Source organism: Electrona antarctica (assembly GCF_951216825.1).
Source record: "Electrona antarctica genome assembly, chromosome: 18".
Classification (NCBI taxonomy): Eukaryota; Metazoa; Chordata; class Actinopteri; order Myctophiformes; family Myctophidae; genus Electrona; species Electrona antarctica.
In genome coordinates, this window is record NC_136799.1 from 26,434,088 (window position 1) to 26,461,660 (window position 27,573).

The window sequence follows — 27,573 nt, forward strand, 5'->3', positions numbered from 1 at the left end:
CACAGACAAAAACAAAACAAATACTGAATCCTGTCCTGGAATGTACCATCTCATCCAGAGAGGAAATGTTCAGTACTTCAGGATAATAAGGGGTTGAGAGCCACACAGTTCCCTGGAAAAGCCATCATGTACTGTATGTTAAACAACATATAAGCATGGCAGAGAATGTTGAGCAAATAAATATTGTGAAATGAACATGTTTGGTCTCATTTTAACATGTTATTTTCAAAAACAAATTATGGAGGGAGAAATACAGGTATGCATCCTTTATTCCAGTTGTGAAAATGGCAGTTTGTTTGGCCTTAGAAGTAAAAAGATGACATGTATGTTCAAAGCATAATTCTTACACAGCCTGCTGCCATACAATAATGTAACATACATATTAACATATTATAATAAGCAGTCCGCCAAACAACAGTTGCTGTTTAGCGGGGCTTGTTCATCCCTCTTTACAACTTCAAGAAGCCATAATGAACTAAAAGTTATACTTTAAGCTGATTTAAATAAAACCATTGGCTGAAGCATGAATACAATGAATGCACTTGGTTATCAGTGCAGATGCCATACAAGTGTGGTGAGGAATCCATGATGCAGTAGGCGTTTAGTTAAGTGTATAGAAAGCATGAAGGCATTCCTTTACATTATAAGAATATTACATAAAAAGGCAAGAACGGGTGCTATAATACAGCTAGGTTCCTTGAGGATAGCAATATCATTATATTAACCTTGTAAAAAAGGTCAGTGGATTCCCAGAGAAATGTCTGAGATATTCTGGTCCACAATTTCTAACTATTACCATTCCTACAATTGTCACGGTTTGTTACCAACTGTGATCTTTCTACAAGCCTTCATTCTCAAATAATCTTGACCTTGGATTAAAAAAAATCCACACATTTCCAAAATATCAAAAGTAATATAAAAAAAACAAAAAAAACAACAAACAGGGATAAATAAACAAGCAATTTGTATTTACACTAAGTACAGTTTACACAACACATTTCAACTCTTTCATCCACAGCAGTCATTTTCAATGTCTCTGTCATCATTAAAGCCTGATTTATACTTCTTTGTGCGCTGGGGTTGAACACTGAAAAAAGCAGATCTACAAGCACTCATGACACGCTGTGACACTGACAGGTTGTGAGCTTGTAGATCAGCTTTTTTCTGCACAAACACCAGCATGCAACAAATTATAACAGGGCTCCCCCACCCTCACCTCCTTACACAGAACCATCCTTTGAATTCAATCAATGGAAATCATCAAGATGGTACCGATGAAGTAGTCTGCACCTCTGAAAAATCACCCTAACCGTTTAAGTAAACTGGGGAAAAAAACATCCCAAAGGAGAACTGGAAGTGTGGAAAATGACAAGAGTCTGTCTTCTTCATCATCACCACCGTACCCCCATACAAAGCATGGCAAGTCAATCAGTCTTTGAATCATCTGACCAATGCAGGATGACACTGAATTTGTGATGTATGGCCCCCTCTGGTGGCCTGCATATGAATAACAATAACTAATAATCATAGGAGATGCCAGCAGCGCTCAGAGATTGTCGCCTGGCTGGTACTGAGGCTCTGTGGCAGTGAAGTAGTCTTCTAAGAAGGCCTGCAGGTATTCAAATGTGGGCCTCTCCTCTGGGTCTTTCTTCCAGCACTGTACCATCAGCTCATGCAGGGAAATAGGGCAGTCCTGAGGGCAGGGCATCCTGTATCCTCGCTCCACCTGCTCCAGCACTTCACGGTTGTTCATTCCTGTCCAGGTTAACACAGACATGAAGCAGTAAGATGGAAGGCAAATTACAGAGCAAAAGCAAACATAAATGATTTCTCCTCACAATGTATAATAAATGCACACATTATTGTTTCACAGGTTGTTCTGAAACAGAATTTTAATTAAAACATGTTAAGACTGTTGTGTCTTGTGCAGTGGACACACCCTTGAACACAAACATATTGACTTTGCAACATTTTGGGGACATTGCTTTGATTTATATTTATTCAATATAGGACCTTGGCCGGTGCTCTCATTCAATGTCACTTTGACTATATGCATGTACCTTGTGGTACAGAGGTATCTCTAAGTCACTGAAGACAAAATGAGAAGGTCTCATCTTACATCAGCCCACTTCAGTAGCCTGGGATGGCTAAGAGTGTCTGGTGGTCTTCAAGATGCTAGATGCTTCTGTTCCCAAATACTTGCTTGATTACCTGCCCAGAGTGAGGGATCTGCTCACAGGTACACAACCTGGGGAAGTTTATATGATCTAGTTCCACCCAGTTTCAGGACACTTAAGGGGGAAAATGTGTTTTATCATGCAGCCACTACTCTGTGAAATGCCCTCCCTTCAGCCTTGAAATCCCTAAATGATCTTGCAAGACTTAAGAATGAACTTAAATCATTGCTCCATCTTAACACTAACTGGTCATAGTTAGATCCCTACCCCAGAACTAACCCATGCTCTGGATTCTTCTCTTAGGGTACCCACTACCTCCTTGTCCTATATCTATTGCTTCCAGCTTTATAGATAAGGATTAGTATTTATTTGTTTCATGCTTGTTTGTGCAATATGTTGTGTATCATTCTATGTCACAAGGTGGACCACAATGGAAACAAGCTAAGGGTTTTTTGTGTAGTCCGCATTGGCTTTTCCTGATTTTACTTTTTTTAAACTGCCAATAAAGTATTCTATCCATCTATCTCCTCACCCTAACCTTAGCCATAACTGGTCTAACCCTAACAGATGCATAAAGCCAAGTGTAACAAGAAAAAATAAACACACAATGTACTTCCATAATGTGTAGTAGTTATAATTTTCAGAAATAAACCCTTCTTACCTGGGTAGGGCACTCTGCCCTTGGTCACCAGCTCTGTCAGAAGGATACCAAATGACCACACATCAGACTTGATGGTGAACTTCCCATACAGCGCTGCCTCAGGGGCAGTCCATTTAATGGGAAACTTTGCACCTGAGAACACATTTAGAATAATCACATGACCTTGTAAGCATATCAGGTTTAAGAATTGACAGCAGCGAGTTTGAAATGTTTATCCAGGCCCAAAACAGAAAGAAGTCAAATAATTGCCTCTTTTAAGGAAGGATAAGTAGGTCAGTCTCCACTGTGTCCTATGTTTCTTTGACATCAGCAATTTCATCAGCCCACTGACATAAGGAAATAATAACAACCCATGGGGGAAAAAGAAACAATTACATTATCTTTTCCTCCCTCTCAGTTTGGACTCAGACCAGGGCAAAGCAGTAAACATTTCAAACAAAAGAGTGACTCAACATGTTGACAGAATAACAGAGTCTGGACGTTCTCTGGTGTACTCCCAAGTCCCGAATCCCAGCTCACTGACATACTGGGAGGACCAGTCCAATCACCTTCCACCCTACAAGATGATTTCATTGTGCGTCTCTCTCTCTCTCTCTAAAACCCATCCACCAGTGACATCATCGTTAGGCAGATTTGTATTATATTATTATGAAAACAATGGCTTCCATTTTCGCATTGCAACTTTTCAGGAATAGAAAGCCTGCAGTTTCTATTAGCTTGGATTCTCCATTGATGATGTCACTGGTGGACGGGTTTCTGAACTGCCCACAGCCCGCCTATGAGACAGACTGAGTAGAAACATGTTTTGCTATTTTATTATGATCATTAGTGAGGACCAATTATATGAAGATAGGTTGAAAAGTGGTGAAGTGGTCCTTCAAGTAGTCACAGAAAATGTATCTGCCATTCGATCGATCCCACGGTTGTTGCTAAGACGGCGGCTTTCGCTGTGGTTTTTGTCAAAGCAACCATCCGCTCTTTAGTTATGGTCGAAAATTGCCAGGAGAGGACATACAGCCACTTTCCCCAGGAAAATAAACAGGAAGCGAATGGCAGAGGAAATCTGGCGATCACGTGATCACAAAACAAAGCCAGCGGAGTGCAATGAAATCTATGATCCAGCTCAACAATAAAATGCAACTAGTCCATTACCTTGTCTTGCTGTGTATTCGTTGTCCTCTATCAGCCTGGCCAGACCAAAGTCAGCAATTTTACACACCAGACTGTCTCCTACAAGGATGTTGGCAGAACGCAGGTCTCTGTGGATGTAGTTCATCCTCTCAATGTATGCCATGCCTGCTGCTACCTAGATAATGGAGTTGGTATCATTTCAGTATAATTCACATACATAATTCACATACTAGTAAAAATAGTTTGAAAACGGCTGTAGATATGCATCACTGAACTAAAAATGGCGGGCTCTTTAGAGACACTGGACATACATTTTCAGTGTGTTAAGGATGATGTTCAACTTCAATGTACCTGAGCTGCCATGTCCACTAGATTTGGAAGCTTAAGACCCCGTCCTTCTCCGTCCTTCAGGAAATCAAGCAAACTTCCTAAGAAAGGAAACGGAGAAAATGAGACAGGGTTTACGCAACCAGATGGTCAATGTCCTCTTCCACTGCCAGATGTTAACTCTGATTTACAGCAAAACTGACAGCAACTCTAATACATCCATGCAGCAACTATCTTGTAGCAAACATGACATCAATTCTGGGATGCCAATTGCCAACAATTACATAATATTTATCCCAGATATTTATTTTTGAGTTATTGCTGTGGTAACTCTACCATATGTTTAAGATAGATGACTTCTGTCTTGACCACACTATGTGGGTGTGAATGACTGCATAATGAATTGTGTTACCATTAGTCATGGAGAAAGTGGGAATGAGCCCCACAATGTAATGCAAAATGCAGTGTGTATACTCTGGTTGCATCCATAGCTACATTGCTGTATTGCACATTAGTGAAATAGAGGCTGGCTTGCGAGACTACATTATGCATAATACTTGGAATGAGAGAGTGTGTGTGTATGTGTATGTGTGTGTGTGTGTGTGTGTGTGTGTGTGTGTAAGCTACACACATACTGTAGAACATGCAATATGCTTCCAATGCGCTCTACCTTTGTTCATATACTCAGTGACGATATAGATGGGTTCCTCTGACACCACAGCGTATAGCTGGACCAGTTTATCATGTCGAAGTTTCTTCATAATCTGGGCCTCCTCCAGGAAGGACTCAGGAGACATGGTACCTGGTTTCAGAGTCTTCACTGCTACCTTGGTGGTGCCATTCCATGTGCCTGAAAACACCACAACATGGCAGGAATATTTAGGGACAAATGTTCCTTCACCATATTATTGCAAAGTTTATTTAAACGTATTTTGGCTGAATTCACAGACATGTGAACCACAACTTTACTTAACACAACTTGAAATCACATGGAAAAGTAAATATATCCAATAAACTGGCCCTTAAAAGTTTTATGTCACAGCAGACCAGAAATGATTAAACTCTCCACATATCGGAAACTTAACTGAATTATGAAAAGCTGTTTTAATTCAAATGTTTCTGAATTGAATTATGAAGCTGTGGTACAGAGAAACTATTCGTACGTTGTTCAACACATATCGACTGTCATGACAGGTCCAACATTTGAGACCTACAGTATGTGCCCATCAGAAGGGTTCTACCAGTTGTAAAATCTTTATCTGGTCAAAATAAGCAAATATTTACTCGATTTACGATTCTCCAGATACGCAAATCGGACCCAAAATCTAGTATGGGGCCAGCTTAAGACTTGGAAGAAGGTTCTGATTCTTCCAGAACATTTGTTTTCCAACATTGCTCACAACTGTCCATTCCAAAGCACTACTGATACATACCCATCCAGACCTCTCCAAACTGCCCATTGCCCAGACGCTTGATAAGCTGCAGCGACTCTCGTGGGATCTCCCAAACGTCTTTGGTTTTGACAGACAGGTCAGCCAGACGTGGCATGCCTTTGTGGCATGGGACTATCAGCCTGCAACACAGTCCTGCAGCCCTGGCTAAATTGGAACACAAGGTTTGGATCAACTTGAATTGGAATATGTTGTTTGCTGAGACAAGGACGATAACTTGTAGTATGACGCAAGTGTCACAAAATAGTACTTGTTAAAGCTGCAAACCTTGATTTATGTCCATCGCAGGATCCGAACTCTGAGTCCCAGTTTCTACCACTAAACTAAGCTACGACTGATGCCCTTTTGGGCAGAGGAGATATTGTGATTTGAGCTGAAGCTCATACTACTAGTCTACATTTCTAAATAGAAGAGCAGGAAGACCACCTCCAACCACTGCAGATGTGTTTTATTGTATACTCTACCATACAGATTGGTCAAAATAATATTTTATTCACTAACATGTTCTGGATTTCAGCTTCTAAAATGGATTATCTCTTTGAACTAAACAAAATCTATCTGTACATGTTTCAGCATAAGTAACAGAACTGCAAATAAAAACCTTTCAGGCAGAAAATTATTGAGCAATCCTTACAATTGCTGTGGAATCTCACCGGAGTAGTGCTGTACCAGCTGCTGTAATGTCTCAAACTGAGCTCGGGTAGTGATGTAATAGCCTCCGCTGTCTAATTTGCGAATCTTGTAGTGTTTCACGTGGTCACCTTTGACATCATCCCAGTCCTGGATGGACAGGGAGAAGGCCCCTAACACATCAAAGAGACACAGAATTACACTGAGAGGAAAATAAACGCCCCAATTATTGTTTTAAAAATTTTTATTGTTTTGTCAGTGTGTTAAGACACTATTGTGTCTGAGTACCTTTGGTTGTTTCACTCTCACGAATGAGGAACGTGCCTCTGGGGTTCCCATTGGAGAGGAGTTGCCTCTCCGCATCCTTTCGGCCTAGTTTACCAAAATACCAGCTGCAGGAAGGGATGGGAATAATCAAACATTGTTGTTTAGTGTTTTGGAAAATGTTGCTCTTTAATATTGTGCCACATTTTACAAGAGGCTACATGACGGCTTCTCAAACATTAGAAGCGATGACATTTTTCCCAGTGATCTTGAGAGCATAGAGCATGTTGAAATTACTAAAGCTAGACGATTAGGTGTGTGTACACAGTACACACACACACACACACACACACACAGACACACACACACCTAATACTAAATTACTTTTACTCACTCCTCGGCTTGGATAGAGTCCACTGGAGCCACGTAATTACTGGGAATATAACCAGTTCCTCCCGTAGTGAGAGAACGAGCTTCCCACCAGTCACCCTCACTGTTTGAGGCGAAATAGAACGAGGCGGGGGGGGGGGGGGGGGGGAATAAATAAATAAATAAATAACACACATTTTACAGACAGGCATAAATATGCACACATAGTACAGATAGAGGACAAATTCAATGGATGACCTCTGCAGAATAAGATTGAGAACGGGCATTATCGAATGTAGATACAAGACATGCTGCGTCCGCAAGAGCGACAAGCTACTGAGTTGCCACTGAAGTTTTGCTCAAGCCACATTGTGTAAATGAAAAGGGTAGGGTTAAATAGCACAGGAAAATGGTTAACACAATAATGAGTTATTCTTCCTTTTACAGAACTAGACTGGTGCCCGGCTGTAGAGCACCGACGAGTCGGTAACGATGGAAGTTGGAGATCCATGCCCCACCCGCACCCGGCTATGCAATACCCGTTGTCAGAATACCTGTTCCACTCAGTCCCTTTTATTCCCATATATGGAGATTTCTGTATCTGTCTCTTTGTGTGCCTATATTCCTATATATGGAGTTCTGTGTCAGGCACGCCCAAATATTTGTGTTGTGATGTCAGAAGTTAGAACAGGCCAGCTCTATACTGTATATGGAGATATAAGGGGTGATCATGTCCAGAGCCAGGGCAGAGGCATTTTGTGGCGGTTCTGGACAACCGTGGGTCCAACCGACTCGACACCAGGCAATGGCAATGCACTCTCTGTGGGGGTGTGGAACGCACGCATGTGTCGAATTTGAAGTCGGTGGGGCGAATGGTTCTCGAGTTACATGGATTACAGACGTACGCACGCACGCACGCACGCACGCACGCACGCAGACTTGGTGCATTTGTTGATAGATGGAGCAGGAAGGGTGAGAAGGGTGAGAAATGGTAAAACAAAAGCATTCTTGATTGACACTTGCTAGATCGGATTTTTTTTGTATAGGACATCACACCACTTCATGTTGTTGGCTTCCATTAAAAATGACTTTCAGCTATTTTTTTCAATGGTTGAGCTAACACCCCGAGAGTGACAACTGTTGGCACATAAAGATCATGGATTACAGAAGCCTTTCAGTTTAAATAACAATTTTGTGAATGGTTAACAATTCTGCTCACAGATCCTCCACAAGCTTGCAACGCGTTGGAGCCTTACTGCTTTTAGATTATGCTTGTAGAAGTACAAACAACCATTATTGTTATCATATTTCTAAGTATGTTTTACTCTTACTGTATATATGTACCTGTACACAAGACCCAACAATGAAGAACCTTGAACATGACCAGCACTAAATTCACTATAAACCACTCTTAATTAAGGCCCTTCCACACCAAACAGTCTTGTACTGAGTACTGACTAGTCAAAGACTACTTAAAACTGTCAGATTGCAACAGACTAGCATTTTTAATCACACAAACCAATCGGCCGATGAAGCATTATGCAGCGCTGGTTTGCAGTGTTGCCAGTTATGCTTATTATAAGCGACTTTGGGCTAGTTTTCCTGTAAAATAGCTTAGTTGCACTTTGCCTTATTGGGCTTGTTTCTGAAGTGTAGTTGCTTCTTTTGGGCTTGTTTTCATAGACCTGGCCACTTGTTTCGCTCACAGAATCTGGCAACCTCTGCATCCCGCAACGAAAACAAAACAACTGGTAGCATTTGTTCGCTAGCTTTGCTTTGGAGTTGTTCGATTGGTATAGGAATTGAGAGTTGAGATTGAGAATATGGTATCAAATTCACACTACCAGTAGTCAGCCCTGAAACATGACGAGCAGACTAGAGGTCCACTCTACAGTAGAAACATAGATAGCGACGGCTCCCGAGGTCGGCAACCGACCAAAACATGCTCAGTTCTTCATTAACGGGTTCCGACGCGACGGGAAGGCGATATCGATGGCAAGCGACGGGAGCATGTCGGCAGGAGACTCTTTCAGACACTTTCAAACTGTCCGACTCGCCGACCGTGCTGTCTGGAGCTGCCTTTAGAAATCAGCTGTTGGGGGGCGGGGGGCTGGCCTAGCGGTCCAGGCACTTATAAATACAGTATAGGCTCAGATAGCGTGTGGTGCGTTCGAATCCTGATCTCGAAGACCCTTGCCATGTGTCACTGCCTGTCTCTCTCACCCCGTTTCCCATCCTATTTTTACTGTATACTATCAATAAAGGCAAAAAAGGAAAGAAATCAGCTGTTGATTCAGCAAAATGAGTTCATTCAAACAATTAGATAATTGGCTTTCTGGCATTAAATTCAGACTGGGAAAAGTGGTTAACTTCACTGAATGGATGTGTATTCTACGATTCTACTCCAGCGGAAATTCCTACTCCATTCTGCATGCTGGTGTGTAAGGGCAGGCAATATCTTTCCCCAAACTGTACCTGTAAGGCAGCCACCACTTTACAGCTTAAAACCGTATGCCTGCTGTGAAGTTGGCCGATTGGTCAAGTCTCCAAAAATCCAAAAAAGTCCAGAGATGCAAACTGCAAAGTTTGGGGAGTTTTATTTTTCCCCAAACGAATCCTCCAACAACAATTGCAGTGCAGTATAAATAGTGAAGGCTTTAAATAACAAATCAAATGTCAAAGACTTTATCAAAATATCAAAAATGAAACTTAAACTTGACAGCCAACTAAACTAACGAAAACAACCTAGGAACTTACAGCTTGTTGCTCCAAGCCCAAATAACTGAATAAGTGCCCCTGCAGTCTCCCTCTTATAGGGAGTGGATCCTACCACATGGCATGAAATCAATCAATCAATCAGTCATTAACCCTGCAGCTATACATTCTCATATCCTATGACTAACCTAACCTTTAAAGGATGTTGTACAACCTAATATAAGTTACATTTCTCACTCCACATTATATTCAGACCACTAAAATATTGCTCTTAAAGGTGTAGTGAAATGTGTATGTGTATAGGGCATGGGCTGCTAAACAAACATGTGAAAAGTTACCGTAAAAGTAACTAACTCTTTAGTGAGTTAAAAGAGCTGCTGCAAATGGCTGCGACGACAGCTGTGGGCTTTTTTGTTTATTACTTGGCAGTAACTACAATATAGTCGACAAATGTGCCAGTGCAAAAAAAAGAAAAATAGCCCTCAGCAGTGATATGTGTCTGGCCACGCCAGGCCAACTACAATACACAAACATGTTTATTGTGCTATGGATTTTAGTTGTGCATGATGCGTGAGCGTGCAGCCGCGCACTCTACAGGGAACATTACATAGCCTGTTGCTTTGTTGGAATTGTCGCTCCTACTGTGAACACAGAGCACAAAAAAAGGCATGCATCCTGGGAACATCTCATTTGTCAAAGCACCCGAATCTTAACCACTTGAACCCCACATGCCTATTCCGGGTGGAACATCCACCAAAAATAGCAGATCTACAAGCTCCCAACTTGAGATTTTTGGCATACAGATTTGGTGGAAGTGATTAAGACTACCTCCACCTCTGTTCGTGTTGGCAAAATGAAACCGGTCAACCAATATTACTGAGAACTGTGACGTGACAGATCTGCCTGGGGTCTAGTATAACCAACGGATCCAAACCCTCATTTGTTATTTCTGTGAAGTCAAAGTCATTCTAAATGCAGCTCCCTTAACATTCATGAAACATTTAAAGTAAAAAAAAAAAAAGAAGAAAAAAAAGGAGAGGAGAGAGAGAGAGAGAGAGAGAGAGAGAGAGAGAGAGAAGAAGAAAAAAGCCCCCACCCTTCATGTTGTCATACAGATGCTTTCATACTTACGTGCTATTAAGGATCTGGAACTTCTCCCCCTTTCTGAAGCTGAGGTCATCTTCAGTCCTGGCTTCATAGTCGTACAGAGCCACAAACAGAGTCACCCCTGCAGGATGCAAATTACAAATGGCTGATAAGCTCTTAGCCGCAATTTGCAACTATAGATTTTTTTATAATGGGATGAATCTAGAGTTGCAATACCCTCCATTGACTCCCTACTCATCCAAATTGCGTTTGCGATCTGCTTGTATTAAACTAGAATTTCGCCTTCGGGCGGCTCATCCTAGTTCCGTTGCAGCGCAATGGGAAGAAGGAAATTGCGAGATTTGACAGACTCCACTTCATGTTTCAGCTGTGTTTTTAAACCCAGTATTGTGCCCTTCACATGTAGTAACGGATGGGTATTATTATTATTTGTTGTATTTTATTTTCACATCAAAGCAAATGAAATTAAATTAAAATGAGCACACATGAAACTGCTTTTTACCGTTTTTGTTTACTTACAATAAGTTACTGTTTTTGGAAACCAAAAGATGTTGAGAATGGAGCAGAACATACTGTAGTATATTTTTGTGGGGACCTTGACTGCATTATAGTAGGCCTACAATCTTTTGGATTGCAGTGACCCCACATTGTTTCTTCGGGAACAATATTTGTAGTTACAATGAGGGCTACATGAGCCGAAGGGAGAGAAACACGTCGCCTCTCTCCAGTCCGTGCGTATGGTGCTGCTGGTGGCTGAATAACAACGGATCGCATCGCTGACTGACATAAACGCACAGTTACAATTCAGAGGCACTTCAATAAGAAAACTCAACTAATAACGCTTGTGTGTGTTAATCTGCCCGATGCTGACGTTAGTATATAATGTTTAGATTGTTTTCCTCTTGTACATGCGTTTGTGGGCACAGTGGCAGGGGGTGAAAAGGCGATTTGTCCCATGGTGTGCACTGCGCAACTGTGCAGTGTAAAACATGCTGAAATCAAACTACACACACACACACACACACACACACACACACACACACACACACACACACACACACACACACAGTCACTCAGTCACAAATCCTCCACAGTGTGATTACGTGTCTGCAGTGACACTGATGCGAGGTTACAATGAGTCCGTGGTGTGGTGAGACTGGGAAAGGAATAATGCGCGGAAGAGCTTGGCATCCGACTGCGCGCGTTGTGGCGATGAGATGGGCGCGTTCGGAAATACCGCACCGAAGCACACTCGCCTATTAGTTTGCATTGCATTTGCACAGTGCGCTCAGTGCGATATTTGTTTTGCTGCGTGGGGATCGCCATGTGAGGGGGCTAGCCAATAAGGGCCCTGTGTTGCATGTGGAGAATTGTGTAGGTTAGTGTGTGTGGTGTAGCCGAACGGGGTGGTGAGAACATGAGGGGGATGTAGCACAGCAATCGGTGACCCCTACATTAAGCTGTGTTGCTCCCAACATGCAGTGCAAATGCGTGTTGTAGCAACCGTAGCCAATGGGAAAACAGGATGCAGTGTTGCCAGGTCCGCGAATTGTAAGCGAGTTGTAAGTAGCGTGTTGAATGGCATTTTTTCTGGGCTTGTTTTCATAGACCTGGCAACAAATTAGGCGGGGGTGTCGGTGCTTGTGGCGTGTTTGTGTTTATTATTGATATTGATATTGTTTGTGAGTCTGGACGGGAGGCGGCTTTAGTGGCAGTACAATGACAATTTTTACGCGGGTGGTGTTGAGTGTGGGCGTGGTGCGCGACATGAGGAGATAGCCATGGATCGACGCGGAGGGTAAGTCTGTGACGTGTTAGTGTGTTTAGTGGGTTGTTGCAGTGTGTTGCAGTGTGTGAGTGACGTAGTAGCTGGTGCCTTTTGTTCCTGGGTTGTTCCTGGGTTGCGCACAGCTTTTTGGGCACACCTTTTCAATTGTATAATAGATAACGTTAAACTCACCAACATTGCAGCTCTAGGCCAAGCTTGAATTATCGTCATAAAAATCCACCGTAGACTAGCTCTGGTCCATAGCTCTAATGCGTTGCATTTAGAGCTATGTTACTCTCAACTTCCACCGCTTGCATGAATGCAGACCAGCCTCTCCTCTTTAGCGTAAATAAAAATAACGTTTTTGCTACTCACCAAAACAAAGGTGGGTTGTGTCATTAGAAAGCCTACTTTCCTTAGTGGACACACTCTGAGCCCCCCACCACACATATAAACTGTACTTTTTGGCCAGAAAGGGATTTTTTTTCACCGGAGGAAAAATATTCTCTATGAGGCAATTCTCTGGGCAATATCGGTAGAAGGCGCAGTGGAGTAACAAAAAGTATTTTTTTCCCGGTGGAAACAAAAATGTTGGCCTGGAGTTAGGCTATACAGTACAGTATGTTATTCATCCAAGCTGAATACGGACTCCACACATGAGACGCAAGTATGCATATATGCTACCTTCCAAAAAGGCATAGTTTACATTAATTCTGCATATCGTATCTTTGAAATCTGAGTAGGGAACAAAAAACGAAACAACCTGCCTGATCCTTCTGGTCGTCAGATGTGGCTTGCTGAAGACAGACAATAATCTAGGTCACTCTGTTTTCCATTAACTTGCAGCTAGTGGACATTCATCCTGTTTAGCTCCTAGAGCTAGACCACCACACTTATCTCACACAAGAGAAGATATAAATATAAACACCCATGTTTCATAATAATTGAAACGAAAATAAGGCTTTTAGGTATCAATGACAACCACGCAGTAAGATCCTGAGTGTTACTGTTACTTGATCCATTTGTAACTCTGAGTGTACAGATGGAACCAAAAATTACCCTTCCGGCTTCCGGCTCTCAGAGTTAAATTAACACTGACTTTACTGTGTATATCATAAATCCATTCACAACCACAAAGAAGCACAAACCTGTTCCTCCCCGGGATCGAAGAGTCCCAGACTGCGACGATGTGTGGACTCCCCCAAACACAGTCACCCCCTGTGTGGCCGCGCTGTGGAAGTTGTTGTAGTTGGGGATGGCGGTGACTCCAAAGCTCGGGTACTGCTGCGGCGTGGGATCAGCGCCATAGCGGTACCCCGTCCCCGTGTTTTGTGTAAGGCTGGTCTCTCGTTCATCAGTGAGTTTCGCTGCTTCTTTATCCTTACATTGGACACAGCCCATTCTCTACTGTCTGTGGGCAAGAAGCAAGAGCAGAGAGACAGAGAGAGAGAGAATATGGAATGAGTTGGTACTGTAGCTTCAAAGCCTAACCCGAGTCAAAATTCCATTATTGCTGAATTTCCTTTGAGACTTCTGGTGAGCCTCTAAAAAATTATATCAATTAGAATTAATTAAAATATGGCATGTTATTAAACTATTGCTAACTATACAGAGAACACTTTATAAAATAGAATGACCGCTGCAGAGTAATGAGTTGTCACTTGGTATATTCATGTCTCCTGAGATCTAAATTACTTTAGATCTTTGCTCGGGTACTGCTGCGGTGTGGCCATAGCAATAGCGCTGATCCATATGTTTGCTGAACCATATGTAACGTAATGCCTTGTGGGCTTGTGTTGGAAGTTATCTGATTTATTTTGTTTGTTTTATGTATTGTTCATTTAGATCTAATCCCCATTAGCTGTTGGCACACATGGCAGTTACTCTAACTGGGATCCACAAAACTAAAAAAGGGAAATATATGTAAACATTGTCCATCCTAACATATACTAATATATAAATAAAATATGCAAGGTTTAATGCCAACAAGCATAATGCAGCATCTCCAAATTCGCATCCATCCCACTACCCTCTCCTACTCATAACCCTTTAACAAGTTACACACAGTAGTTTTGTTTATGAGCTGGCATTCACTTTATTTTTGTTTATTTTACAAGGAGCCACACACCCGTCTATACATTAACAACACAGGCCCTAAATTAAAATGCACAGAGAGTCCCATAACAACACACCACTCCCTGGTTTTGTGCTTAATCTCATGAGGGAGGACTATGTGTGCATTTGATCAAAAATGCTTTCTATAATGACCGAGGCAATCGGGTTGGCCAATTAAAAGAGCCTTACCATTTTAAAGACCCAGTTAGATTAGTGCACATTCCAGCTCACAGCTCTTTAAGGCCTGGAAGCCAGTGTAGCCGGGTAACATGGCTATTAGGAAAAGGCGGCTCATGGCACTGTTGTCTTTAATCAGCATTAGCAGCCAACAGAATTTTGAGACTGGTAATTGAAAACACACTTGTTTACACTGTGACTGTAGACTGCAGACAGCCACCACTGAGGGCAAACTCTGGCATCGTTGTAGATTAGATCAACCCGGAGGGAAATCATCACACTGTTCTTGACCCCTGCTACACGATGTGTCGGGTTTTCAGTTGAAAATCTGTTATTTTCGTACAGCCAAGTATAAATAAGGTTTCAGAGAGCCAGTGAGAGCCATGAGTCTAGGTTGGCTTGTCTGTGCTGGTGGCACATCTGTGTCAAAGCTGTTTTATATGTGAGGTGATAATCTAGAATTAAACTGTTTCAGCATCATGCACATAATCTCAGAAAATCTCTAGTCTCGTTAAATCTGACCATTATCTTACTTATTGAGAATATATTACTTTGATACCTTCAGCTTCACAGAAAGAGACAAAGTGTGAGGGAAAGCATATAGGCCTATGATAAAAATATATATAATATGCTTCTGAACACAATACGAGGAATATTCCTGTTTCTATTTTTATCTTTTCAAAATGAGATCCATTCCATAATGCTGCTGAATCTCAGTGGAGAGAAGGGACGGTATATGCCTGAATTCCTTCAGGTCTGCTCTCTGTATTTCATTTACTAGCAAGGAACTCAAAACGCCCACACAGAAGAGTGCAAACAGATGTGTCATTTGCTACATAGTACGTACAGTGGCTTACTTACACAACAGGGGACAAGCAATATGTAGTACTAGTTGGCCTAAACATCACTAAAGGCCATCTTGCAAAAGGAAATTGCTGATCAAGATTAGCTTATTGTCACTGTGGATAAAAAGTTGGCTTGCGTCACATTTGTAATTTTTTGTGTCCATTTACTCTTATTGACTGCCTTCTCTTGAGTAACTGACCAACCCAGCTCAGTGGCAGAAAACAGCATTGAAATTAAATTAATATATTTTTTCTTATTTTCTTTTTTACTAATAGCTCAATTTATGGACCAATGACAAAGCCTCAATGAACTTAAATGTCTCCTCTTCAGAACAGAATAGATACAGAGGAGCCAGCACTGCAGGCAGTTTTCCATCAAAACCATGCATGTTTTTTTGATTGATTGATTGAAAATTGTATTAACAGTTTGCAGAATTACAGTACATTTCAAGCACAAACTCAATACAAAGGCTGTTAACTGTGAGTGGACGACCCAATTAAGCATTACACTTGTTTACAACAGGGTCCACCATGTTCAATTCATCAAAACATTTAGAGACGTACAAATAGACACTTCTATATAGACAAAGAACAGTACAGGAATTCATCATAATGGAGGTAAAAAGGGAAAAGAAACATATACAGTGAGGGGAAAAAGGGGGGGGGGGGGGCGGTGGGAGGGGGATTCAGATTTTACGGGGGCCAGTTTCGAATTGCAGCCATCCGTAGGTGCCCTTTGAGAGCGGTTTTGAAGGAGTCAAGGGATTCGCATGTCTTAATGACTGTTGGTAGGGCGTTCCACATTTTGGTGGCATAGGAGCGAAAAGAATTTCGCTGGTTTTGGTGAACCAGATCTAAATAGGCCTACCTCTGTTTTGTCAGCCGGTCACAAAGTTAGCTTTAGCAACATTTACATGTTAAGCAATCAACAAACTATAACATGAGTCCCCCCAACACGTTGTGAGCTTATAGATTAATCTATTTTCTCTGAATGTTTGCACATGGTTCAATCAACAGCTCAGGGCTGATGTAGTACTCACCTACTGTTTGCTGTGGATTTGGTGATTCCAGATCTTTATTTGTTCCACATTGCTTTGCAAACAGTGCAATGGTGCCACTGTGGAGGGAAAGAAGATAATGTAATTCATTATACATACATTCACAAGATTAAATGAACCAGTGATAGCATTAGCCTACTGTCTAAGCTTATACCAAAGCACAGATAGAAATATGAGATAAAAGGCTACTTCGCTGGCAATCCATATGTTAAGTGATCAAATAATGCACTGGCATTTGCTGAACCATAATAGCAGGTAGTGTAATGACTATTGATGATTGTCTCCACCAGGCCGAAGGCAAAACACATTTCTGTAGATAACTCGTACACATTTTATCCATACATCACACAATTCGGTATACACTATCTCCATAGTCATGTGATCAACACAGATCTGCACAATTTCCCATCTTCCATCCTGATTGGCTAAGATTGGCTTCCAAAGCTCACATGATTGGTCTATTTCGAACAAAATGCCACAAATCACAAACACAGTGTCCAATTTCCATGAAATTATACACGCACATTTCCACTAGGCCGAGGACGACATGCCACTATTTTTTCCCCAAATCAGCCTCACGGTGGCGCTATAACAGGCCAATTCCTGTTTTTACCTATACTGTAACTGCATCAACAACTTATGTATGCACAGTTGCACACTCCCTAGAGGCCATGGAAAAACATTTTCCCTGCATCCCTCCACATCTGCCGGTTATAGCGCCACCATGAGGCCGATTTCTGCAAAACACATTGTTTATGTTAGTCACACAAATTCATCCAAATCTCACGCAAATCGGTACACTTGATTTCTGTAGTCATGTGATCAAGACGAGCCTGTTGGATTTCTCAGATTCTACACTGATTAGCTAAGATTGCCTTCCAACGTTTTCAGGAGTAGCCCGTTTTGTACAAAATGCTGCACATGTCCTGCTCATCCAGAATTCTATCCTCAGAGATGCTATGAGTGATCTGGCTCTGCATTTCCTCAACAAAATGAAGAAAATTGTTGCAAGAAACAAAACAAACAAAAAAACAAGTTTATATTACTCCTAAACATTTTGCCAAACATCACACACACTCCTATCCTCCTGGTGGAGACCTGTGCCCAGAAGGGCACTTTTTCTAGTTTTCTTTGGGATTAATCGAATAATCAAGAAGCGTGATATGTACGTACAGTATATCGGTGTGTGTGTGTGTGTGTGTGTGTGTGTGTGTGTGTGTGCTAATTGATGCAAAAAATATTCCAACATTTATTTATTTTGCAATCAACTAAATTGATAACCCATGAGCCGTATTTTATACTTCATGATTGTACGACAGTGTCACACAATATCAAAAATAGCCAATCTACAAGCTCACAATGCATCACATTGCAAAGTTGAGTTTGTAGATCTATTTTGAAGATCTTTGCCATTTTTCTTTTATATATCTATTAAATCCATTACTTTAATTAAATGTTACACCCCAAAAGCAAATAAGCCACACTATGAATTCACTTTTATAATACATAGAACATGCTCTTTCTATAATCTTGGATTAGTCAACTGATATTCAGTGTTCATTCCATGTATAACTCAGAGAGTACAAATTAATGAATGTACACTGAATGGATACATTTGTACACTATGTATTGTGTATTAGTCTCTCCCAAAATGTACAAGGCGAAACAGAAGCCAAGACACTGCATCTATGAATGGGGTGTCTTTTTTCAAAGGGGGCCATATTAGCTACTACATACTACATAATGTATCTTCAGATTTAAACGATTCTATTTAATTATCATCATCCATATTTAATATCAATGGTCTTTTGTCAGTTGTGTGCTGTGAACAAAAAGTGTATTTCAGCCTTTTTTCAGCCTTATGTCACATTACCAAATAACCAAGCAAACAAGGTAAAAAAAAACAACAATAAATACAAGGAACAAGGAACACTGACAAAGTATACTCTGGGAAATGCCCAGGTTAAAAAACATTAATGTAAAAATATCCCATAATGTTGGGAGGGCCGTTCATAATGTAATTCAGGTATGCGGGCCGTATAAAATTTCCCCCCAGGGCCGCATTTGGCCTGCAGGCCGCACTTTGGACACAGCTGATCTATGAGGTCTTTAAGTGACACTTTATGTAGAATCAGAATCAGAAGACTTTATTGCCATGACATGTAAACATGTTAGGAATTTGGTTTGGTGGACAGCAGAGTGCAGTTTCAACATTTGGACAACAGGACAAGACAGTGCAAAAACAACATGCAATGAATAGTGAATAAATATAAAGTGGTCAGTTCAGAGCACAAGTCAGTCTGGGGGTGGAGGGAGGATAGGAGGGGGTCAGGGGGGACACCAGCAGAATTGAGGAGCCGGATAGATGTGGGCAAAAAGCTGTTTGAATGTCAGGCCTTCATAGTCTTTAGTGACTGCCTGAGGGAAGCAGGGCAAAAAGACTGTGGCCTGGGTGTGCAGGGTCAGCCATGATCTTCCTGGCCCTCCTCAAAGCCCTACTCCTAAACAGGGCCTCAAGGGGGGGCAAAGGGCAGTCAATCACCCTCTCTGCTGATCGTATGACCCGCTGCAGCTTGACCTTGTCCTTGGCCGCTGCAGCGGGGAACCAAGCAGTGATGGCGAGGGTGATGATGGACTCTATGATGGCAGTGTAGAAATTAACCAGCATGGTCCTTGGAAGGTGGAATTTCCTCAGCTGTCTCAGAAAAAAGTCTCTTCTGGGCCTTTTATTTTAGGGTGTCGATGTTGGACCCCCACTTCCGGTCCCGAGAGACCATCACCCCGAAGAATCGGCATGACTCCACTGTGGCGACTGGAGTGCCTCCCAATATGATGGGAGGGGGAGGGGCCGGGGTCCTCCTGAAGTCCACAATCAGCTCCACCGTCTTGAGAGCATTTAGCTCTAAGTTGTTCTGGGTGCACCAGGTCAGCAGCAAGTCGATCTCGCTCCTGTAGGCAGACTCATCCCCCCTCCTGGCATAGGTCCCCGCAGTGTCCAGATGTTCCAGGACGTAGTGTAGAGCCATGTTGACCGCGTCGTCCACGGACCTGTTATATGCGAACTGCAGAGGGTCTAGGAGAGGGTCTGTGATGGCCTTCAGGTGGGCAAGGACGAGGCGTTCAAAGACCTTCATAACTACAGAGGTCAGGGCGACGAGTCTGTAGTAATTTAGGCCTGTGATCCTGGTCTTCTTTGGGACAGGGATGATGGTGGAGGCTTTGAAACAGGCTGGTACCTGACAGCGCTCCAGTGAGGTGTTGAAGATGTTACTGAACACGGGGGACAGCTGGTCAGCACAGATCTTCAGGATGGAGGGAGAGACAGCGTCCGGTCCGGTCTCTTAAACAGGCGGTTCACCTCTCTCTCTGAGACGGAGAGTTATGGGCGGGCAGAGGAAGAGGGGGGGGTGGTGGAGAGGGGGAGGATGAGTGTGGTTGGACAGGGGTAGGAGGGGGAGTGGGCTGGGAGGTGGGTGCAGTAGCAGAGGGGGCAGACTGTTTTTCAAATCTGCAGTAAAACTTGTTCAGCTCATTGGCAAAGAGAGTGTTATCCGTGGTCTGAGGGGGTTTCGGTTTATAGTGTGTTATTTGTTTAAGGCCCTTCCAGACAGAGGCAGCGTTTCCATCTGAGAGTTGTTTCAGTTTCTCAGAGTAACAATGTTTTTCCTTCTTAATAGCTGCCTCAAACTTGTACCTGGCCTATCTAAACCTGCTCTTGTCTCCCCTCCGCCGGGCATCCTCCTTCTCCAACGTCAGCCTTCTGAGCTAGGCGGTGAACCAGGGTTTATCATTGTTGTAACTGACCCTGGTCCGAGTTGGAACACAAACTTCCTCACAATAGCTGACGAATGACAATACGGTGTCAGTGTACGCATCCAAGTTGTTTCCAGCCTCAGCCCCCGCCCACTCCACATACCCCTTGTCGCAGCCAGCCCGCAGCCAGCCCGCTCCAACCAGGCACTGGTTCTCTCCTTAGCCACGCTGTTCCATGTTCTGTACGACTTCACCACAGGCTTTGACAGTTTTACTCTGTCTGTAGGATGTGATCAAATGGACAATGTTGTGGTCAGATAATGATTTGCCCAGTACAGCTGGCCAGTAGCCAGTAGCCAGAAAGAACGATGAACAAGATACTGACTTTATGTTCTGTGTAACAGTGTTTTGGGGTAGATACTCATTCAATTGATTATCTGGTCTAAGTAGCATCGAGAAAGACAAAACTGGCAACTGGTGTTGAAATAGTAGCATAATATAGGAGTTATGGCCCCTACACACTGTAGGAGTTTTAAAGTTGTCGGCGAGTCATCAGATCGTTGTGTATTTCACTACAGGAGTCTTTTTTTTAAATCGACTGTCATATCTGGGTAGCTTTCACTCTAACCGATTGATAGCCGACTTCGGCATCACACACACTGCAAGAGTTCACCAAGATGCGATCCAGACCCGATACATATAGGCTACATGATACATCCTTTGTTTTTTATTCCAATTCATTTTGACATTGTACGTGCAGGGTGCCATACAAGCGCGAGACCCGAGACCGACACAGGACGCTTGCCTCTCTCTCTCTCTCTGCATGCGCACACACACACACACACAGGGCATAAGGGCGAAATGTTTGCGCTATAGCGAGGCAGGATGTTAAATCTTGATTTTCATTAAATAATTCCACACACACACACACACACACACACACACACACACACACACACACACACACACACACACACACACACACACACACACACACACACACACACACACACACACACACACACACACACACACACACACACACACACACACACACACACACACACACACACACACACACATTTACCCAAGGAATAAAGGTTATATATTATCATGATCCGATTATATAGCCTAAAGTCGACAGACAGACAGACTGACAGACAGATAGTGGTTGTGAAGTTGTGCTCTCATTGGCTGTAATACAGGATTTCTCAGGACGTGGTCGCAACCCAGTTCATACTGTATGATGTCCAGTTGGCGAGAGAGCCAAATATCAAATCTGCTAGATATTCAGAATCGGTCGGGAAGGCGTCGGCGAACGCTTTTATCGGCACTGGATCTTCTCGCAGCCCCTTTCACACACAGCGAGCAAAACCTCTGCGATCAAAGCCCGATCTTGCGTCAGATTGGGAGTTTTGTCGGCAAGCGCCAAAAATGATCCCGACAGCATAATCGGGGAAAATATCATGCAGTGTGTACGAGCCATTACAGATTTCAAGAGCCACATTGTAATCAATGATGATTACACACAGTAAATGTAACCAAATCCATTTGGTTACATTTGTATATTCTCATTTGTACTCTCTCAGAATTACAAATTAATACATGAACACTGAGGATGTTACGGTGCTGTGGTTCCTGATGAAGCTGTTTTCTAATCATTCACAGATTTCAACTGTCTACGATCCCAAAATAAATAACATTGGTGAATTAATTTTATGGTGGATAGTATCGGAAATTGCACTGCATCTAGGGCTATTCCTAGAGGAAATAGAGACTAAATTACTGGAGCTGTGACATCACCATGTTGCCTGTGGGGATTATGAAAAGCTTTCTGCTCTAAAGTAACATGGCCTGGTACTGATGAAGCTTAGAATTATACCCATAGCCTTTTTGCTGCATAGAATCTGGGGCATGTAGGCACTGTTTAGTGTTTACTACATGTACCCATTGTGGTATTGTTGTGTTGGCGCAGGGTATTAGCTAAAAATATATTTGCATATGAATCATGTCTCTTTTTGTTTTAGTCATTGTGTCCTCCAGGCAGAAGGCGTGGTTGAGACTATGCTTTCGCCCTTGTCCGTCCACGTGTGTGTGAGTGTATGCGTGTCTTTCTGTCTGTCCGTCTGTGTTTACAGCTAATCTCAGGCACAGTTGGCCCGATCGACGTGAAACTGTGCAAAAGCTACAAAAACATTGAGCTGGCCTGGTTTCAACTTCAGATACAAAGCTACAAATACGCTGTGTAGCTTTGTATCTGCCCGTGTGAACGCAGTATTAAAGCTGCGTTGACGTTAAAGCTCAACTCTATACACTCTCATATACACTCAAGAGTTAAAGCTCAATTCCATAACACAGGGATGGAGTGATCGGCCATCTTGGAATCAGAACATTCCGAAGGTAACAGGTTTGATTCCCAGCACCTCCTGGCTAAGTGTTGAAGTGTCCTATGATTTCCTCCGCCATCGGTGTGTGAATGGGTGAATGTGAAGTACATTGTAATGTAAAACGCTTTTGAGAAAAGCGCTACACTATATAAAATGCAGTCCAGTCCATATTATCTCATATACACTCAAGAGTTAAAGCTCAATTCCATATACTCTCATATACTCAAGAATTCAAACTGCAATCAATAACTTTTATGTCCTACCCGAGATTCAAACATGGCATACAATTCTCAATGGAAGGGAGCACTTCCAACCCCTGGAGATGTAGTTACAGTATATATTACCAGTAAAGGCTCATACATAGTCTGGATTTTCGGTGGTGGGGTGACCACCGAACTACAACATGACGTCACGAGCCGCGGTGAAGAGCAAACCACCGCCACCGCTCCAGCCCTTCTCTCTGTTTTTACTCACCACCGCTCAACGTTATTTCAGCGTGGTGGTCACCTCACCACCGAAAATCCAGACTATGAATAGGCCTTAAGACACCCTGAGGGCGAGAAGTGCACGCATCCGCCTGGGTGACGGGTGGCAGATGGCAGACTGCTGGGCGAGCGCTGGTGCTTTGGCATGGCCGAGTCAGATCAACATATGGAATGAATTCTGTACTAAAATGTCAAAACAGGAAGGACGGGTGGGGTAGGATCAACATATGGAATGTCAGAACAGGTCAGCTCCATATATGGAGATCTAAGGGTTTGAACTACGGTCGCAATTAAAAAGACAGGCAACTTAACCACTTAAAACCTCTATACTTAGTAAACTAATACTTTTTTCCCTCCTCTACACAAAATCCATAGCCAAAAATAGCAGATTTTCAATGTGACGCATTGTGATGCATTGTGAGCTTGTATAGCTGCTATCTTCACCAAATGTTCCCCCCAGAAAGTGATGCTAGGGTTCAAGTAGTTAAGAGCCTTGTGGCTAATTATCTCTGGCAAAGCAGGACAAAGATTATTGTTTTCTGTTCTATTTAATTCTATATTAATTTTATAACTGATTATCTGAAAATCTGTTATAATCGGCTACCAAGAGAACACAGTTGCATGATAGATTTAAAGCAGTTCTTTTCCTGCCAAGACAGACAAATAAGGAGTAGAAGAAGGACCAGTCGACATAAAGTACTGACATTGACAGACATATTGTCGTTGTCGTGCTCAGTGGCTCAGTGCTTGACCCAAGGCTTTCCCAAAAAAGATGATGGCATCAGAGCCAGTGGGGGAGAGACTCTTCAGTGGCAGTCTGGGTATCGCATGACGACCACCTCGGCCTACAAGAACACTTGTCATGCTATTTTCAGACACAAATGAACAGCTTGCCTGTGAGAGGAGTCAGAGGACCAAGCTGGCGTGATGAACTGTCCAATGGGGACACTATTGTAACTACATAATGTGGTGTAAAAGTTAATAGCATGAGGCCGTGAGAGGAGAGAGAGAGAGAGAGAGACAGAGACAGAGAGACAGAGAAGCACTTGAATTTCACACTCACACATAATTAGGCAAACAGGCTTTGCCTTAAACAGGTTGACACAAAAATCATACTCAAATTCAATCCCCACAGATGATTTTTGAAACTCTTTCACTGACTTGGTTAAGTCCCTTGAGCAAAACTTCTTAGATCCCTTGATGGTGGAAGTTATTGCAGGAAGTTAGAAGATTTAAAGTAAACCACTGAACTAATAATACTCTCCTAAAGTAATTGGATGGGTTTAGATCCACATCAGTCACAGTGAGCACAATGGCAAATTAATTTCAAGAAATGGAAGGCTTTATCGTAATGCTAGAACAGCATATGCCTTAAATCGTCCAGGGAGCCATAATGAGATAACCCCCCATAGCGCAATCAGGAGATCAATATGTTGAATTAAAAGGACAAACATGTCAGGGTCATGCAGTGTCACACACAAGTATAACGTAGGAGCACACTGGCCACCATATGAATATGGTCAACTGAACTTCTAATCTTTCCAGAATATATACATCTTGTTGATTCTACGATCTACAACCTATTAAACTGAAGCTGCATTAATTCGTTGGCATTGTAAACCAAGGTCAAAACTCCTACAGTCCTCCTACTTAACATTGGTGATGCAAAGAATTTCAAAATGAACCCCGATTTCAGCATGTCATTATTAGGCAAGAGAAAAAGAAAAGAAAGGTCACAAATACGAGATCTTCAATCATGCTTTGCATCGTGATGCATTGGGAACTTGTAGATCAATTATATATTTTGTTGCATTTAAAAAATGTATATGGCATAAGTGGTTAAACTTGCCAATAAAGGGTTGTTTTCAGCTGTGTGCCCTTTAAATGACAGTGAAAGCCTACTTACTATAGTTTCTGTACAGCCTGACAGACAAACTGTTCCTTGTGTCCCATTCTCTAGATAGATACAATATTTGCTTGTCTTCAACAACTGAGTTCATTCAGTGTATCAACAACAAGACAATAACCACATTTCACTGGGCCACAACATTATCTAACAATGACATGTAGTGTTAGACTTTCAAAGCATTCTCTGAGTAGTGAATGAAGGGGTAGTTAGAAATCCTGCAGCTGGGCCTCAGGTTTAAGTGCAGGTTTAGTCTAACTGTGTTGCAGTGTCACACTGTTCCCTATTAAGTGAGTTGAGTCATGTTAGCTGTTAAATCACTAAATCCATTCTATGGTATTAGCCTAAGTCTGTTCTATGTGGCTTGTGACCAGGAGCTGAACATTGTTAAAAAGGGAGAAAGACATTTCAAAACAAGATGGACTAACTTGTTCGTTCCAAACTTCTACAGTACAGTAGCAGATCAGTTCCTTATTAGTGATGATTCTGGTTGTTAGTCGACGACACTCAACAGTGGGGTGAGATTGTTCTTTCCAGATCTCTTGCCAGTGCAGGGTAATGGTCAAAGTAAGAATCCACTGGAAATTATGATGTGCTAGGCCTACAGTATGCGAGTCTGGAGAGTTTTTGGTGAAAACAAAGAATAATGCTTAGGTTGATGGAAAAGTGTAAACAGAGGCATCATAAATGATGAATAAGTGCTAGAGCTCTGCACCAGATTTGGTTAGTGTGGCATGGCCATTTGTAATCTGAAACAATAACAAGCTGACATAATTTCAAACTACAAAACTAATTATGTGACTATAGTTGATTACAAAACAAATATGGGCTTAAGTTACGGGCATACAAATATCAACTAAACCCTTACTAAGACAAATATGCAACTGTTATCAAAACATATTTTATATCCTTGTCCACATGCAAGTCTCCTATGTCTCTCAAGAAGGTTTAAGTCTAGAGGCCCAAGATGAGAGTATCTGGGGAATATGGTTCCATGGTTCATGGAGCATAATATGCAATGAACTCCACTCCATTCATCCAAACATGATATATATCACGCACATTACTGTAAATGTGCTGTCATTCACAGCCTACAGCCTACCGTGAGCAGAATGGAACTATATGAGCTTGGAGGATAATGTGGCATATTGGCAAATAAGTCTAAACTTTATAGTACAGACTTACACAGCAATTATCACTGAATAGATTAAGAAAAAACCTACGAACCTACAGGATGCTGCAACATAACAAATAGCCTACTGTGGGGTTTTTCTTTTCTTTTTTTACAAGATGGATGCTCACGTACATTATCCAGACACATTAACGGACTACTGCAACTTCAATTAGATAATGAATATTGATCTGACTGTTGCAGAAAGTGCAATAGCTAAGGGGGCATATCACACTTATTTTTTAACGAATCAATAGCAAGCATTGTAGCCTCCTAGGCCATCGCAGCGTTCAGTTGTGTGCATAGCAGCACAACACACTGGAAAGCTATTCTGCAGAGCCTAGATCCCTGGTGCTGCAACAGAGGAGCTTCCAATCACAGCATTGCAAAACATCACCCAGAATTACGAGTTCCTTTCTTTTCTTCTATACTACTACTCCACTGGCCAAGGCATGTGTTCCCTGAAATAAACTAGCGAGCATCTAATAGTGCATGTGAAGAAGCCGCTGGCTAGAGCGCAGCGCCACATAAACTGTTATTTATCACCTTTCCCGAAATGAATTAATCTCGCAGTCTACAGCGCAAGGGACGAGGCGGGTGCACCAACGAAATTCAATACAAAAAACGTGCTTACCATGGATAAATCTGACTAATCCATCGGATTTCCCAGGGGACTGACGCAGGAAACGCACCGTTATTGTTCTACTTTCTTTTGGTATTTGTTGTTCTTACATTGAGAAAATAACAGTGGCATACCAGTCCTACTCGCGATTCACGAGCCCGTGTCGCCGTGCGTACAGATGATGATGGCGTAGAGCTGATGCGGATTCGCACAGAACGGAGCATTGATTGGCACCAGTTTCGGCCAATCAGATGTTACAATGTTCAGCGGTCACATCCTCTTCTTGGAGTCTGAAAAACACAACAGGCCCGGCTGCACCATAGAGTATGGGCTGCACCCATTCCCTGGCAATATAACACAGCAGGCTTGGTTTCTGACGTCTACATCTTTCTCTGAGGTCTAATTCTCTGATTTATGGGCTAGTCGATTGAATGTAGCCTATTAGAGAATTGTT

The 27,573-nt window shown here is 42.3% G+C and overlaps 1 protein-coding gene across 5 annotated transcripts; it reads right to left on the reverse strand.

Annotated features, from left to right (window-relative positions):
* Window positions 1-27,392, reverse strand: fyna (FYN proto-oncogene, Src family tyrosine kinase a). Of its 5 annotated transcripts, none has more exons than XM_079528718.1 (13): window positions 27,132-27,392; window positions 16,782-16,854; window positions 13,749-14,011; window positions 10,857-10,953; window positions 7,036-7,134; window positions 6,666-6,769; window positions 6,401-6,550; window positions 5,730-5,894; window positions 4,967-5,146; window positions 4,321-4,397; window positions 3,991-4,144; window positions 2,839-2,970; window positions 1-1,755 (listed from the first exon to the last, which is right to left on the reverse strand). In XM_079528718.1, the coding sequence occupies exons 3-13, from the start codon at window positions 13,999-14,001 to the stop codon at window positions 1,547-1,549; spliced, it is 1,620 nt and encodes a 539-aa protein (XP_079384844.1). In that variant the 5' UTR covers window positions 14,002-14,011; window positions 16,782-16,854; window positions 27,132-27,392; the 3' UTR covers window positions 1-1,546. The 5 variants fall into 5 exon arrangements, with proteins under 5 accessions (XP_079384844.1, XP_079384841.1, XP_079384842.1 ...); XM_079528715.1 differs by having other exon boundaries at window positions 16,778-16,854; XM_079528716.1 differs by having other exon boundaries at window positions 16,778-16,854; window positions 27,254-27,362.
* Window positions 27,393-27,573: the final 181 nt, after the last annotated feature.

Coding starts and splice junctions, on each gene's coding strand:
- fyna (XM_079528718.1), bottom strand. CDS start 14,001: ATGGGCTGTGTCCAATGTAAGGATAAAGAAGCAGCGAAACTCACTGAT. Junction 10,954..13,748: donor TCGATCCCGGGGAGGAACAG/GTTTGTGCTTCT, acceptor TGCATCCTGCAG/GGGTGACTCTGTTTGTGGCT. Junction 5,895..6,400: donor GCTGGTACAGCACTACTCCG/GTGAGATTCCAC, acceptor GTTCCAATTTAG/CCAGGGCTGCAGGACTGTGT.